The sequence below is a fragment of the Hyaena hyaena genome, unplaced genomic scaffold, assembly GCF_003009895.1.
Source record: "Hyaena hyaena isolate Hyena2069 unplaced genomic scaffold, ASM300989v1 scaffold_1214, whole genome shotgun sequence".
NCBI lineage: Eukaryota > Metazoa > Chordata > Mammalia > Carnivora > Hyaenidae > Hyaena > Hyaena hyaena.
In genome coordinates, this window is record NW_024081851.1 from 420,468 (window position 1) to 437,407 (window position 16,940).

At 57.0% G+C, this 16,940-nt stretch overlaps 1 protein-coding gene across 3 annotated transcripts in view; it reads right to left on the reverse strand.

The window, feature by feature from the left end:
• The window catches only part of SMOC2 (SPARC related modular calcium binding 2), a 150,557-nt gene extending 139,106 nt beyond the window's left edge, over nt 1-11,451 (reverse strand). For all 3 annotated transcript variants that reach the window (XM_039222931.1, XM_039222930.1, XM_039222929.1), the window contains exon 1: nt 11,301-11,451. In XM_039222931.1, coding sequence (XP_039078862.1) covers nt 11,301-11,384 — 84 coding nt within the window. In that variant the 5' untranslated portion in view covers nt 11,385-11,451. The remainder of the gene's footprint in view (nt 1-11,300) is intronic.
• Nucleotides 11,452-16,940: the final 5,489 nt, after the last annotated feature.

Below are 16,940 nucleotides of genomic sequence, written 5' to 3' on the forward strand. Positions count from 1 at the left end.
CCCCCCTGCACCTTTGCACCACCCCTGCACCCCCCATGCGCCCCTGCACCACCCTGCACCCTTGCACCACCCCTGCACCCCTGCATCCCCCACGCGCCCCTGCACCCCCTGCACCTTTGCACCACCCCTGCACCCCTGCATCCCCCACGTGCCCCTGCACCCCCCTGCACCCCTACATGCCCTCAAGGCGCCACACTTGGGATGTGCACTGGGGAGTCCAGAGCAATTGCGTCCCCAGGGTCGCCCATCTGCATGACATCGGGACGGCCTTCCTCACTGTGGTGCTCCCGCCTCCACAACCTAACACCGGACCCAAGGCTTGGCCTCGACACCTGACACCAGCTCATGCAGAGTCGGGGTGGGGGGGGGCTGGGGAGGGGGAGGGGGAGGGGAGGGGGAGGGGGGATGGAATCTGCGCTCTTTGCCCTCCCGCCCCCGTTTCTCCACCTGATTGGGTCAGGGAACCTCCCAGGCAAACCAGCCGAGCTCAGTCTTCAGGAAGTGGATTCCAGGGAGTGAAGGAGAGAGAGCGTGAACCTCCCAGCAGAGGCAGGAGAGAAGCCCGTGCTCCCGGGGAAGCCAGTGCAGCGCCCTGCCCGCCTCCCCCCTGCTCTCTCTCCCGCCTCTGCTCAGAGAGAGAGGGCAGCACATGGGAGTGGCCCGTCTGTTACAAAGTGTGCCTGTTTTCTAGAAAACTCCTACGTTAGCGTCAGACCAAAGCGGGCTGCCCCCCATGGCCCGTCCAGGCTCGGCCGGCCAGCTCCTGCCCTGACCGAGGCAGAGCTGAAGAGCCAGCACCAGGGACCCCGCCCAGCACACGGCTGCACTCCTGCCGGCACGCCGGGAGGCTCCCGGAGCTGCCCAGCCCGCCCTCTCAGGGCCCCCCATGCTCTCCCCCCACTCCTGCACCCTGGGGGTGGGCTAGGAGGCCTCCTCCTGCATCCAGGCGCCTGTCCGCACAGTTCCCACCCCCACCCGTCACCCCCCCCACAGCATTTCTGACAGCCACGACCCCCAACAGGCCCCGGGGTGCGCGACGCAGGGCTGTCCTGTCTGCTGGGCAGTGGGTGCCCCACGGCTGGATGGCGACCTGGGGGCAGCACCAGGCACCCAGGGGAGACGTCACGTCGGTCACGCACCCCCGGCCCCTCAAGAACGTCCGACACCAGGACTCTGTGTGCAACTTTACTGACACACCGCGCTGGGCGGCCCTCGGGGCGCCCTCTGCTCCAGGGCGGTGCACGGAGAGAATTGGGCGCCCGCGGGCACCGCGCTGGGCTGTGGGCACCGGCTGACCCACACACACACCTCGTGACGTCTGACTGCTGGGGGCCACTCCCCCACCCGCAGGCTGAGGCCCCCCCGCCCTGGGGCGCTGGCCCTTGGGGACACCCTGAGCCCGATCTCACAGCCGCAAACTCACAGAGGGCTGTTTTGAGTTCTCAGTGAAACTGGGAAACCCAGAAAGTAAAGAAAAAGAAGTTAATTAAAAAGTTTGTGATTTTTTTAAAAAAGAAAACCTGGTTAGGATTTGGCTGAGTCAAGTTCTGGGGTAGTTCATGCATTCTTCCCGGACATCTCAGCTCTGGGAGCCCACGGCCAGCCGGGGTCTCCATCCTCCCCGGGGGCCTCCCCGCTGTTGGGAGGAGGCAGCCAAGGCCGGAGGCTGGCGGGCACAGGTGCGGCAGGGCCGAGGTGGCAGCGGGGCCCCGGCAAGGGTGAGGGCGGCGGGCAGTGACCCCGTGCCCGCTGTGCGGACTTCAAGAAACCCAAGGGCAGAGACCGAGACAGAGTCAGAGAGACACAGAAAGAGAAAGAAACTGAGGGAGAGAAGACAGAGACAGAGATTAACCCCTAACTCTGCTTTGCCAATTATTTTGTCCTTTTTTGTTAACTTTGGGGCTCAGGTAGGAACGTGGATGAGGGGAAAGGGCTGAGGCGCCAAGCTGCCAGGAAGGAAGGGTGCTCGGGGAGCGTGCGGCCTGGGCCACCGGCTGAGCAGGGCTGGACCCGGGCCCTGGGAGGCTGCTGGCCCCCCTCCTGCCAGACTTCACCCACGAAGCTGAGGCGGCACCCCCTGCGCATCCAGGGCCTGCTCGAGCCCGGTGGGGCGCGGGCGCAGCCCTGTGAGGGACACAGACCGCATGCCAGGGCCCCTCCAGGCCCGGGCGGCGCCCAGGACGCCCAGAGCCCAGGGACAGAGCCCCCGTCCCGGCAGCCACCTGCAGGGCCACCCAGCACCCCACGGTGCTCTTGACCCAGGCTCCAGGAAGCCTGGGTCAAGCACCCGGCTCTGTGGAGGTCTGGAAAACCCCAGAACAGCGGGCGTGCCCTCTGTGGCGGTCTACAGGCCACCCAGCGACGGCGGAAGGGCCGAGAGAGAGAAGAGCTTCGGACACGAAGGACGGGGACGGGACAGAGACAGGAATGAAAATGGGGCCGGTAAAGACCTCTCTAAATGTCCTTCCGATTTCTGGGTGCACAGAAATGTAAATGGTCCCCCAGCCGGGTGCGGGGAGAGGTCCACAGAGTGTGTGTAAAGAGCCAGCGGAGCTGGGGACCGGAGAGGGTCCGTCACGAAGCGGCTGTTTGAGAGCTTCTGTCCCTGGAGCACAAGGACAGCGGATATGAATTTAGCAGGTAAAGGAAGCGAAGCCACCACTTCAAACCCAATCTGACGCACGAGTGAGCCCGTCTTGCAGAGAGAGAGGAAGCAGCGTCCTGGGGGGGGGGGGGGCGCTCCTGCCTGGCTATTCAGAGCCGCGCTCTGCCCCACAGCTGAGCGACAGCCCAGACTTCAGCAGGCTGCTTGCTCCCAGACTTCCAAATACAGCGCCGGAAACTTCACATAAAAATGTCCCTGTTTCTTCATTCCCTGATTTAGCGTCTCTGCATCACAAGTCAAATCTTTAAAACTGGAAAGTTGAATGTGGGGCCCGAACTCACACTAAGTGGCAGCGGCCTCCCGTGGGGTCTTTTCGTGGTCAAGGTGGCAGGGGCTCTGCTGGGGGTCAGACCCCAAAGCCCACCCAGGAGCCCCCGTCACCCCCCTCCCCAGCCGCAGCCCGGCTGCCCTTGAGCTCCCTCCGGTGGCCGATGCCCGAACCAGCAGCGTAAAACCCAGCCAAGTCACCACGCCTGCGCTCCCAGCGGGTGTCGAGGTTGCCCGGGTGCCCGGGGTGCCCAAGGAAGGGCCCTCCACCTGGATTAAAGCTCTGAATGAAAAGAATGATCCATCTATGACAACTCCCTCTGAAAGATAAATCTTTTCAGAATGAAGAACTGATTATCATGAGCACATATCTGCAGATTCGGCAAAGCTACAGTTTAGCAAACGTGTATGTTCAGGTCAGAGCAGTTACTCACTTTCCTAACCCTGAGGCGCTTACAAAAATCTAAAATATATACGCCCACGATATATATATAGTGTCTTGGCAGGGCCAGTCCGGGGACACACGAGATAGTATTGCAAGAGCACAGAAAGCTGGCTGTCTATTTCGGGAGAGAAAGATTCGGAGTGTGAAAACAATTTATTATGTCACACGGAACTCCTGGTCCCACGAACCACATACAATCATCCTGGTACTCAGAAGGCCACGTCCACATCTCCGGAGACATTCAGCAAACAAGGAGCTAGAAACAGAACATTTAGGAGCATCCGTAGCTGGTTGAAGACTTTATTCACAAACTGTCAAGTTATTGGGGCTTTCTGGAGCACGGTTCACAGCAACGTGAACTTGGGCATCCGATGTAGGGTTTTACTGATTCTTAAGGACTTGATTCTGAGGACAGGGAAGGCGGGGAAAGACAGGCGCAGACCTCCCGGGGCTGTTTCCCTGGCTCAGTGGATCAATGCAGGAAATGGACACGTCCCCATGTTTCACCTCCTGGGAGTGAGTCCTAGCCTGTCCCTCGGGTGCACTGAGGCCAGCCCTCTTACAGGAAGACGGAGAAGAGAGTGCTCAACAAATTTGCATAAGCCAGAGGGGACAGTCCCCTGTGGACTGTCATGAGCACATATGGATCAGGGTGCAAATTTAGCTTTTGTAGGAAAAACTTAGAAAAGATGGCTTACAACAATGACAGGGGAGACTGGCTTAACAGAATCTAGAAACGGATTTGGAAAGTTCCAGCACTACTGCCTCATACAAGGCTATGCTTTGCTGCCTAGTGACTGACTGCTTTTCAGATCTTGCCTCTGGACTGAAGGCCACACTCCTAAAAGGATATGGTTCAACCGGAGCCCCAAGTGGGGCTGTCCAGAGAGGAAGCTGGGAGCCGCGGGCCCTGCGGATGCCCGCAGAAGGGACGACGGCACTCGGAGCGGTGCCGGGGCACGTGGACAATCCCTTCGTCTTCAGAGTCCTCCGAACCCCGGAGAGACAGCCCAGGCCTGAGAAGCAGGGGTCTGGCCTCCAGAAGACCGCGTGGTCGCCTCTGAACAGCTCCGCGAATGGCCCGTGGAAAACTGATGACACAGGTTCTGGTTGATTCGGATATGGACACGTTTTTAAAGACCGCACGATTCTCAGCCGTCATTAAAACCAAACCCCCTCCAGAGCCTGCGGGTCCGAGAGAACCCTTGATGACCAGTGGTATTCCGTGGTGAACGGCAGGAGAGCGGGACATGGAGCGTTCGTTCCTCTCTCCTGTCAATGTTTAAAAGGTGTCTGTTTCCCGGAGACGAGGGACTCCCTGGCCCCGTGTCCCGGCCCTCGCCAGTTCCGGGAGGGGCGTTCCGTCCCCTCCCCCTTCCTGCCATGCAGAGCTGCCCCGGCCTGGCCCGTGGGCTGGGCAGAGGTGGGGGAGCCGAGCCCACACTGGACAGCCGCCCCGCGGGCCTGCCTTGGCTGCACTGTTTCACAGGGAAGAACATTAGTCTAATAACGCACTTACCGCGCCTGATCTCGGAGGGGAGAGTATGATGGGAAAGCAGAGCATCATTTTTCACTGCTCCGGAGGGGGCCGCATGTCACCAAAGCGTGCCGGGGACACCTGTGTCCCACGCGGGTGACACGCTGTCGGAATCGCTCCCCCCCATCTGCCAGGAACCACACGCTCCCGTTCATGAGACGGCCTCAAGCCTGCTGGCCACAGACTAGCGGGACACTCACGTCTCTCTCCCAAAGATCTGTTTTTTCCTTTAATCTTACGTGTACTCAAAACCTCGGTCACACACTGGCCGCCCCGCGTGGACTGAACCCACACACAGCCGAGCCCAGACGACACACTAGATTCTGCTCTGAAACCTTCCTTCAAATCTGGCGAATCGTCTGTAAAAATACCAGCAGTCGTGGAATTTATTATCTGATCTTGTAATTTCCCTTCCGTATTTCAGTGACTGGCCCTTCTCCACGGGGTGACTATGTCAGGAAGCCTTTATGTCACTTTGATTTCGAATGCCAGGAAGGGCCCCTACGGCTGGGAAGCTGCGAGGGCAGCTCTGTGACAGCTGTGACGCGTACTGCCCTCTGGGTTCTAGGGATCCTCGGGGCAGAGTCGGAGGGGGGGCTGGCGTGCGAGGGGTTAGCCAGAAACAGCCCAGACGCATGCAGAAAGGGCAGGTTGACGGCCAGTTCTCTGAGGAGCACAGAAGGGGAGAGATGTGAGCGCCCCGCACGGGGTCAGGTTCTGGGGTGCACGGGGCCGCCGGACCCCAGCGCTCGGGGCTCCAAGGTGGCTGGAAAAGCGCTGGCGCAGGGCGCCTGCCAAACCACAGAGTAAGTCAGGTCACTGCGAACTCGCCCCACGGGGCTGACCACGCTCCCTCAGAAATTAAAATCGTCAGACTGCCCACCTGGTGCCGCACCGTCCCTCACCCCTCAGAGCGTGTGCAGACTTTCCACCCAGACACAAAATCGTGTCTCGCTCGTGCAGGAGGAGAGGTGCTCGCTGCTCAGGGCTGCAGCCGGGAGGGCCCGAAAGTCCCCCCCTGAGGTTCGAGCCGCCCCGAGCCCCCCCTGCAGCCCTGAGGGAGGTGGGGACCCCACTGTGAGGGTCCCCAACGCAATCCTCATGGGGCAGTCAAGGCCCTGGCCTCCTCTCCCTCGCCCACAGCACAGGGCTCCTCGGCCGGGCCCGGGGCCACGTCCATCGTCCCGTCCGCCCACCGCGGGCCGGGCTGGGCCCCCCAGGGCACCGTTACCAACAAACCGACGAACTCGCTCTTTAAGAAGTGACTAAAATCCAACAAATTTGAGAACATCCAAAACGCAGCGGGGCGATGGCCCGACCACACTGAAGTGCTCCCCGCCAATCGCCAAACACGCCACCCGTCACTGTGTTTACCTCAAGCTCTTCACGCTTTCTGAAACTTCGTTATTATTGGCAGAGGCCATGCCAGCAACCTCAACCCTCAAGAGCTGGCTTACCCCCCAGAGGCGCGGGGCTTGCTAATGGGTGGGTGGGCAACACGATGCGGGACAGGATGGCAGGCGACCCCCCCCCCGCAAGCTGACCACAGTGCGGGGGGTCGCACACCAGCACATGCGAGGAGGGGACGTGGGGAACAGAGACTCAGAAGCCTCTTCTGGATTTCAGGTCCAGCGACAGCGGCAGCCGCCGCATCGACAGCGGGCATCATGGTGACGGAAGCCAAGGGGGGTCGCTGCAATTTGGGCAGAAGGAAAACCAGAAAGGCCACCAGGGAAAAGCGAGTAGAAGGAGGGAAGGTCCTTAACTCACTCAGCGCAGGGTCACGTGGCCTCCTCGGCACCAGCCCCGCCCGTGACCTGCCGCAAGATGTCACAGGCAGTACACCGGGTTTGGGCGGAATCGGCTTTAGTCGTCATCCTAAGACTGCCGTCGTGTCAAAACTTCTCGTTAAATTTAGCCAGATGTTACAGTACACAAGTTTCCGTTTATTATTATTTTTTTTAATTCTGACAATATAAATGCATTAACATTTACTTGGCTCCGATATATTCTGTTTTATTACAAATCTTTGCTCTTTGATTTTCAGCCTGGGGCTGCAAAGCCACATATAAATGTCTGTTAGTAATACTTTTAGAATAATTTCTTCTCAGCCCATCTGAAATTAGGATTTTATTTTCTGAATTCTTTCCTCTGTGGGCTTTGGTTAAATATGTAATGTACTGAGTGTTATTCTAACTCTAGGCACGTACAGAGTGGGGTCCTACCCCGTTACCAGCACCATCGATTGGGGAAACAGAGAGGAGATGATTCTAATTTTCTAATTCGAAGTCTTAATTTTCCTTCTCCAATGTCAAAATCCCACTGGAAGTTCATCAGCCTCAGCCTGCATGTGGTATGTGGAGAAGAGTGCAATTTTAATTCAGAAACACACGTTACCTCGCTCCATCCCACTGTTCTGCCCGTCGTAATAACAGCCCCGTCCTAAAATCCTAGAGGCTCAGGAAGGCTCCTTTTGATGTAGAACTGCCTAGAAATCTGTTCTGAGCCATCGTTACATGGATGCCCGTTTACTGCCCCATCCTCTTAGGGCCTGAAGTGTTTACACGTGGTGTCTATGGTCGTGGTCTCAAATCAAAATTACAGTGACCCCCTCCAGAGGCTGGGCCGTCTAGGTAGGAGGCTGCCGACGGTGGTGACTTTCCTCCTCCGTGGCCACCTCCGTGGCCGCTCTGCTGATGAATGAAACCCAGGCTTCCCGGAGCGCCATCCACTCAGAGCCTGTGTGGCGGGAGAAGAGAAAACACCCGGAATGCCTTCCTGAAACATCTGAGGCTGAGCCGGTGCACACCCCTCCCCCCATGGCCCAGAAACGTTGATGCCCCAGTAACGCTGCTATCAGACCCTCTGAGGGACGCGCCAATGACGAAACATTTTAGATGTATATACGAGCAAACACTGCCTCTCCCCTCCCTTCCTTCTCTTTCAAAGCAAAGATATACACACAGGGCAGAAAACAGCCTGTGCTTCCTTGTCCCCCAGACCAATGGGTCCTCAGCACGTCCCCTCCCAGGGGGAAGGCGGGAAGACTTCTAAAGTCCCTGAAGGTGCCGACATTAAGAGCCAGGAACGCCCGTCCCCCGGGGGAAGGGAAACGAGTGCAGGTTGACTCTGGAAACAGCTAGATCAGCTCGGCATCCCGGGGCAGCTGCCCTGACCCTGGGTGGGCGGCTGCGGGCACACAGCGGGGGCACACACAAAGCGCCCTTCACGGAGGGCGCACAGGGACACGGGTGCGGCCGCCAGGTCCCGGCCAGGAGCCTAGGAGACTGACGCTCACAGGCAACACGAGACTAGGGCTCCGGGTGGGCGCTTAGCCCGCCCAGAGGCGAGCCCGCCGGCCGGCCGCAGGATCCGTGCGGAGGGGGTCAGGCCACGTGCTTCCTCACCGCCCCCGAAGGACACGTGCAGGTGCGGGGTGCCCGACCGTCGGACCCTCACGACCACACCTGTGGCCAAGTGTGAGAGGAGCGGCCACAGGCGCCCACTCTGAAGAACACAACCGCGTGCGTCCTGATCACTTACACTGGAAATTTTTCCAGTCTCAGCCATCGGCAGAAATAAAACAAGAGAAGTCAGCCATTCCCGTGAGAAATGGACACGACCTGGCCTTAGGATGCACCTACCTTTTAAAGGAAGACATGCAAACGGACCCAATGAGGCAGATCAATCACTTAGCACCGCCATCTGCGGACTGGCAGAGATCGGTCCGACTGATGACCGGGACATTATCAAAGCCGTCAGAAAGGGCACGGCGCCGTTTCTAAAGACCGACTTTGGCGGGAGAAAAGAACTGCCAAGCAAAGCAGATTCCCCTAGTCTTGGGCACAGAGCAGCGGAGGTGATGAACGTGCTCCGCCCGCACTGCGCCCGACAGGGACCAGGTGGGGTGGGGGGGGCGGTCCTACAGAGCCCATGTGACAGGCTTCTAAGCCACAGGCGTGCGGGGTGTCCCAGTCCCGAGGTGAGACGACAAGCTGGGAGAGAAGGAGGCAGAGAGAGACCTGTGTTGTCTCGCCCGCCTGACCAGCCCTGCACGATTTACCTCAATGGAGCGCATGTCCTCCCAAGAGCAAAGCCAGGTGCTCTGAGCACCCTGTGACGGGCGAGGAGCCCACTAGCGCCCAGGCCCTCCCACCGGGGGACACAGCCCCGCAGCTGGTAATCACAGCACGTAAAACTCCCTCACACGGACCACGGCATGGGTGCCTTCAAAATTAATGTGAATTGGGGGCGTCTGGGCAGCTCAGTCGGTTAAGGGTCCGACTGCGGCTCAGGTCATGATCTCACGGTTCGTGGGTTCGAGCCCTGCGTCGGGCTCTGTGCCCAAAGCTCGGAGCCTAGAGCTGCTTCTGAATCTGTGTCTCCCTCTCTCTCTGACCCTCCCCTGTTCACATTGTCTCTCTCTCTCTCTCTCTCTCAGAAATAAATAAAAACATTTAAATTTTTTAAATAATGTGAATGGGAGAACTAAAAGCCACCCGGCACGTTAAAGCCTTATCTTGCCCCCCCCCCACCCCCCGCACGCTGATCAGACAGCACTTTCTCCACACTTCACAGATAAGGGCCCTGGAGATTAAGATGCCCTCCAGGGCTCCCGGACTATCTCTCTGATTTATAAAGATCAGACGCAGACCTTGCAGAGGAAACAAAAGTCCCCGAACGCTGGACACTGATATGAAATGAGATGATGACCCCCACAGGGGATGCAGCACATCTACCACCTCCGCAACCCCTCGGCCACCTTCTCAGTTCTTAGCCTGTGGGGCGGGAATACGCCCGCATATTTCAGGGCTTTAGAGTTTTCTCCCGGATGCAAAAGGGCAGGGCATTGTGTTTGCAAATGTCAGTTTTAGGCAGAAGGTCTTGCGGGGGGGGGGGGGGGTGCAGTGAAGGGGCATTGCCTTTCCTGCAGCCACAAGCCCCGCAGAGCAGCCTGAGCAGAGGACCAGAGGTGCAAAGTCAGTGCTACACAGGAGGGCGGCGGGGAGGGGAGAGAACCTAGAGAGGTCGTCTGCCTCTCCAGGGAGGTACCAACGGACCACGGGCCCCGGGGAGCGGGCACACGGGGGTCCACGCTTTGCACTTTCAGAAAATCGCCGCAAGGGCAGGTAAGCGGCTGCTCCGGCTCTGGAAGGAAATGCCAGTGTCTGCTTTTGAGAAGCGGCCTGTTTCCCTGCGGCCTTCGCTGTGCTCCGGGGGAGGGGTCGCTGTGAGGACACTGTGCCCGAGCATGTATGTGCCAGGAGGCAGACACGGGGTACACGCAGCGAGCGGGTGAGCGGGCTGCGGCCTGGAGACAGAGACGGCTCTGCAGGGAGGCTGAGCCTGTGAAAGCCTCCTCGCAGCTTTCAGGGAGCAGCTTCTAATCTACAAGTCATTTGCAAGACACAAGGCAGGGACCCAAGGACTCTTCCAGAAGAATTTTAGGTATGAACAGTGAACTCACTAACTTATTCCCCCCTCATACTACGGGGAGGGGGGTGGAGGCTCACAGGACTGCTTCGAATTTTTGCTGAAAAGCAGAACCGGAGCTGTGCTCCCTGCAAACCTCGGTATTTTCGATACAATGGGCGTTTTGAGGACACGTCCCGCCGCTGAAAGGCGTCCCTCGGCCAGAGGCGTCCTGCTACCTCTGTGTTTTCTCAAGCACTTGTTCAAAAACACATTTAAGTGGAATGTTTTCGTTGCTGCAGATTGCATTAATTAGGGGTTTGCAAGCACCGCGGAGCCCGCGAGGGCCGCCCGCGCGGGGGGCTGCAGACGCCCGGCCTGGGCTGCGGCCGGCGGCTTGGCCCGCGCCCCGCACACCGCTCCGGGCCGGCCCCGCGCGCCGCCGGCGAGTCTGCAGGCGCGTCTCGGCCCCGCCGCGGGGACCCGCGCGCCCGGGGCGCCCGCACGGCCGGGCCCGGAAGGAGGGACGCGGCGCGACCGCTGGCCGCCGAGACGGGCGAAAGTAGGGTTTATTTGCAATGTCAGTGCCTCCGCCTACACTCGCTCAGGGAGGGTCTCCGGGGCGGCGGGCGAACCACAGGGGGCGCGGGGGGGGGGGCCAGGACGGCGGGCTCCCGCAGGGGAGCCCCGGTGATGCACCGGCGCGAGGCCGAGCGCGCCCCGGGACCCGCGGGACGGCGAGTGCGCCACCGGCCGGGTCCCCGGCGGGGCGGCCCTGCACCCCCGCCCGCCGGAAGCGCGGGACCCCGAGGGCACCCCCACGCGGCGGGAAGAGCCCGGGAGCCCCACGCCGCCGCCCGGGGGCCGGCCGGCCCCACCTGCCCGCGCCCCGCCCGCGGGGGTCACCTGCCCGCCGCGCCCCGGGCGCCCGGGCGGGAAGGGGCGGCGGGGACGGTGCGCGCGGGACGACTCACCGTGAGCGCCGAGAACTTGTGCGCGCGCGCGGGCGGCAGCAGCCCGGCGAGCAGGGGCAGCCAGCAGAGCTGCGGGAGCAGCATGGTGACGCGCGGCACGCGGCCCGGGCTCCTCCCGCTCCCCGCACCCGCGGCCCTCCGCGCCCCAGCCGCTCCGCCGGCGGCTGTCAAGTAACTCCACGACTTCCCGGATCCTCCCCCTGCCCGCTCGCTCGCTGCGTCCCTCCCGCCCGCCTCCAGCCCCACCCCCGCGCCGCCGCCGCCGCCGCGCCCGCTCGGCTCCGCTCGGCTGCGCGCTGGGCCGGGGGCGCCGCGGCCGCGGGTCTGCGGGAGTCGGGGGTGCAGCGGGGCCCCCGGGCTGCGCCGCCAGTTAGTGCCGCGTGCGTGCCGGCTTCCCTGCGCGCGCGTGCACACACGGGCACACGCGTACACCCGTGCACACATGCGTGCGCGCGTGAACATACGCGCACACACGTGCACACACGGGTGCGCGCGTGCACACACGCATGCGGACACACGTGCACATGCGCACGCGCGGGCACAACCGCAGGGCGCTGGGGCTCCTCCCCTCCCGCATCCCACCACGCTGACCCGCCCGCTCACTGGCCGCGTCCCCCGCGCCGCCCCTCGTGTTCGCTGGTGGATTAGCTGGCTCTCCCGCAAGAGGCACCGTCAACACCACAAGGTCCAGCGCATTCACAGGGCGGCGCGCCTTTGGCATTTTTAGCAGATTCATGCACTTGGGGCGAACTTCGGAGTTGAGCTTCTGGGTCTGACAACGGTGACACGAGGCAAGCGTGGCTGGAATGTGGCTGCTTGTAAAGCAGCTCTGCCGATGCGGTTCAGGTGTTTATGCAGCGAGCACAGGGCTTGTAGCGGTTGCAGGGTCCGGGGAGGAAGGTTGGAAACCCGGGACTTGTGCACACCCAGGCTCTGCACAGCATCCTCGCAGGCGACATTGCTGACATAGTTTAGCCTTGGCTTACAACTTTACAGGAGAAAAAAACCCTAATTCTGGCTCACACAGAAAACCAGGGTGAGGATTTTCAAGAACAATGCCTCAATTGACTTGTCGGGGGCACTGGGAAAAAGAACAAAATTCAGAAAATCCAAATCTGATTTTTAATCAGATGTTTAATCGGAAGCTTTGGCCAGAAGCGGGGCTGTCTCAGCAAATTCTGATTGGCCACTGAGACAATAGCTTGCTATTCCAGACACAGGGTCCCACAGTGTGGAGGCAGAGGGCTTCTCGTTTGTCAGGAAAGTGATGGACACGGGCCCGCAAGATGGGGAAGAAACGTATCTTCCTGGAACCTACCGGGAAGTCCCCTTCACTCCCAGAGCCCTGATAATCTGAGCCCATAGACACATTCCTCCCGGCCAGAGGGTGCAGAGGAAATTAATAATAAAACTCTCAGGCCTGAGGAACAGGTGAGCAAAGCAGCTGCACATGATTACGTAAATGGGGAACGCCGTGAGGAAACATTACTGGAAATTAAGTAGAAATAAAGAAGGAAATACCGCACACCATGTAAGATCATCTGACCAACGTTTACGTTCGGAGCTGGCATAACTCTTTTGAAAAACACTTCCTACTAAAAATTCTGTTTGTACTTTCTACTCTATTTTGGGGACTGCAAGCCAACAGCCGGACTGTTTGTTCGACGCCGCGCACTTTTCTATCGAGCTCAGCAGGCTGACAACACGCCCCTGCTGTCACCCGCACTGACGACAGTGAGAAGCCTGAATGAGTCCCATTTCACAGAGGAGAAATAAAGGTGAGGACGTCAAACGCCGGAGCCCAATCTCATAAGGAACAAATCAGGACCAGACCTGAAGTGCGCACACCTGCGGTCCTGGAAATTCTCCTTCCCTTTCTCTAGAGGCACGGGGGCACCACGGGGAGCAGAAGAAAACGTGGCTCTCAGAGCCTCTTACTCAAGAAAGATGTGTCAGCACATCTGTCACACGACACCCGCCGATCCTCTAGGGATTCCAGAAAGATAGATGCGGCGGGTTCGCCTAAGTCTCTGGTGGACGAGGCAGGGCCGGGCCCTTCATCCCTAACAACGGGAAGACAGCACGGCCCCGAGCGCCAAACGTCACTTGCGTAGAGATACGAGTTGTGGAGTCTGGAGACAGAGTCAATTTCCTTTTTTTTCCTTTTTGCCAAAAAACAACACATTTATTTAAAACACTAGGTCATAGTTATGTCTGTCTGTCACTCTTAAGTCCCCAGAAAGTTATTACTGGCATGAATGAATGCCAGGTAATCGCGCCATTAGTTACGACATGTATACATGTAAGTATTTCACAGTGAAGACAGGAAATAACTCCGTATTTTCTCGACAGCTCCTGGAGGAGAGACTAGTCCGTAGAAGAAGTTCCCTTCACTCGGAAATGTGGGATTTTACATTTGTAAGTGATAAGAGTCCATTTGAAAACATGCCTTATGGATCCAGACTTTAAATTCCTGTCACGAATGAAAGTTACGGTAGAGAAGAGCAAGACAAAGTCAGGGCCCAGGACCCCGGCCGCGCTCAGGTTTCCAGCCCACTTAAACCATTAGCAAAGCGCTTTATCAGCCGCACCGGCTTACTCTGTTTATTTCTTTTACTATGCTAACACTGCAGTGGGAGATGGGATTTTATTCTTGTTGGAGACACGATATAATTTAATTATTATTTCTGGCTCATTTGTGTTTGGCCGGACACTTTCTGTCAGCTGTCTTTCCCACCAGGACACGCCAGAGTAGGACCATTAACCAACAATTTCCAATGGCGTCTTCCCAGGCTCACTGCGGAGCTGATGCCGACGGCCAGCTGCCCCCGAGTGGACAAGCAGCGGTCTGGGCGCAGACCCCACGTCACCGACCCCTCCGGTCACTTACTTTACTCGCGCTCCTCCCAGCTCTGCTCAACCCCGGCAGGAAGGCCTTCCCGGCACCCTGGTTCCCTCCCTTGAGAAGCCTGTGGGTGACGTGCTTTCACCTCGTTTCAGGGCTTTCGGCCCCAGCCTCGACTCCAGAAACCCGTGTGCCCAAAAAGAGTCACAGTCACAGAGAGACTGAGCCTCCCGGTCAGGCAGATGGACGGCGCCGGGTAAGTAGGCCTTGGCCATGACTGCAAGACCAGGTGGGCCCAGCTAGGTCGCGCTGGAGAGCGGTCTGGGTCCAGCCGTGCGAGCCCTTTGCCTAACTCGGAGGTCGTCTCCTGATTTTTATACATCAGAGTAACAGATGACTTGAACGTGTCTTTGTTGTCAATAAATTCATGTAGACAAGTTTCTCCTTCCTTCTCGAGATGCCTTACAACAAGTTTTATGACCACACTTTTAAGGCGCTTTATAGAGATTCTAAATAAATTGAAATATACGGAGTGTTTGATACACATTATCTAATTAGCTCTTGCAGAAACTCTGCAACGACCAGTTTCCAGATGGGTAAGGACGCAGGAGCAGAACCCAGCCTCGCCCACATCTCTCTTCCATGTCAGCCGGCCTTCCTGTGCGAGCGAGCGAGTGCAGGTGAACCCTTCGTGGCTTGCACTGTTTCGCACCTTGTTCAAGATCCATCACCTAACAAGTAAAAAAAGCACCCCCAACTAGAGTGTTTTCCAAAGATAAGACTTAGTGTTTCCAAAGAAATACAAGTTTGCTACAAAGCCAAATACAAAATTGCTAATTTTCCAGGGAGAACATTCCCTGTACGACAGGAGATGCCGGGGCCACTCCAAAAGCCTGAATTTCTGCTGCTGGAGATCCACTCAACCCAACAACCCATCTAATTTCAGGCCCCAACACTCCACCACTGTGGCGCACACAGCACAAGCCTACTGAAATCTGTTTCCATGATATCCAGAAGCTGTTTTTGCCATTCGTGAAACTACATGTATTAGTATACAAAACTTACAGAGTATGTCAGTTACAGAGCTAAAAACAATGATTATTTGAAAAGCCCATCACTGTCAAGACTGACAAAGGCGTAAGGCGTGAGCGTGGAGAGGCCTCGAGCCGGTGAACGGCACCTAACTCGGATCGAATGTCCTTCCTTATGAACCACAGTCTGGGGGTCCCTTCCTCCCTCTTCACATGGGAAATGCCTTTAGGAGGGAAAAAGATTTTAAATAGCAACAGAAATATGGCTTGCCAGGAATGCTCTGCGGCGTGTGGGCCCTGCAGATGTGAGTTACGCTGACAGAAAGCAGCCTAAGAAGATACTCCAATAAAGAAACCTTTCGATTACCTTTGGCACCCCCTTCCGGGCCCAGCACACACCCCAGGATGACGCTCCATCAAACCCTGGGTGCCGCCCACTGTAAGCAGAATGTTAAATGCATCTGCCTGAGCTTAGTAGAAGGAAGGAAATCACAAAGATTAGAGCAGAAATAAATGAAATAGGTACTAAAAAAGACAAGAGAAATCATCAATGAAGTAAGATCCGGTTCTTTAAAAAGAGAAACAAAATGGGCACATCTTTGGCTAGATCACCAAGAAAACAAAGAGAGCTCAAATAAATAGCATCACGGAAGAGGAGGCATTATGTCTCGGCCGCAGAAGTAGAGGACTCTCAGAGGCTACTGTGAACACGCCAACAAACTGGACAATCTCAAAAAACTGGATGAATTCCTAGGAACATACAAACTACCAAGACTGAATCAGGATGAAACAGAAGATCCGAACAGACCAATTCCTACTAAGGAAATTGAATCATTAACCAGAAACCCCACACCAAACAGAAGTCCAGGACCAGATGGCTTTCCTGGTGATTTCTACCAAATATCCAAAGACGAACTTTACCAATCCTTCTCAAACTTTTCCAAAAAAATAGAAGAGGAGGGACCTTTTCCAAACTCATTTCACAAGACCAGCATTACCCAGGTACCAGACAAAGGCACTACAAGAAAAGGAAATTACAGGCCAAAATCCCTGATGAACACAGATGCAAAAATTCTCAACAAAGTACTAGCAAACTGAATTCAACAGTACATTAAAGGGATCACACACCATGATCAAGTGGGATTTATTCCAGGGATAAATGGTTGAATATCTGTAAATCAGCCAATATGAGACACCATATTAGCAAAATAAAGGATACAATCATATGATCAACTCAATAGATGCAGAAAAAGCATCTGACAAAATTTAAGATCCATTTATGACAAAAATTCCCAACAACGTGGGTATAGACGGAATGTACAATAAGAAAGGCCATACCTGCCACGACCACAGCTAACGACACTCGATGGTGATGGTAAAGAGCCAAAAGCTCTTCCCCTAAGAGCAGGAACGAGACAAGGATGCCCACTCTCACCACTTTAACACAGTTCTGGAAGTACGAGACACAGCAATTAGGCAAGAAAGGAAATAAGAGGCATCCAAATTGGAAAGGTATTTGCTGGCTGCATGGTATTATCTACAGGAAACCCTAAACACCCCCATCAAACAAGTGTTGAATCAATGAATTCAGTAAAGTTGCAGGATACAAAATCAATCCACGGTCACTTGGAACGCAAGTCAGCTGAAAGTGTGGTTGAAACTTTCAACCAAAAAAAAAAAGTCCTTGAATTTCATTATTTGTTTATTGTTTAGTGACTAGGATCATCAGAGGTATTTGCCAGCCCTTTATTTTTAGGATTTCGG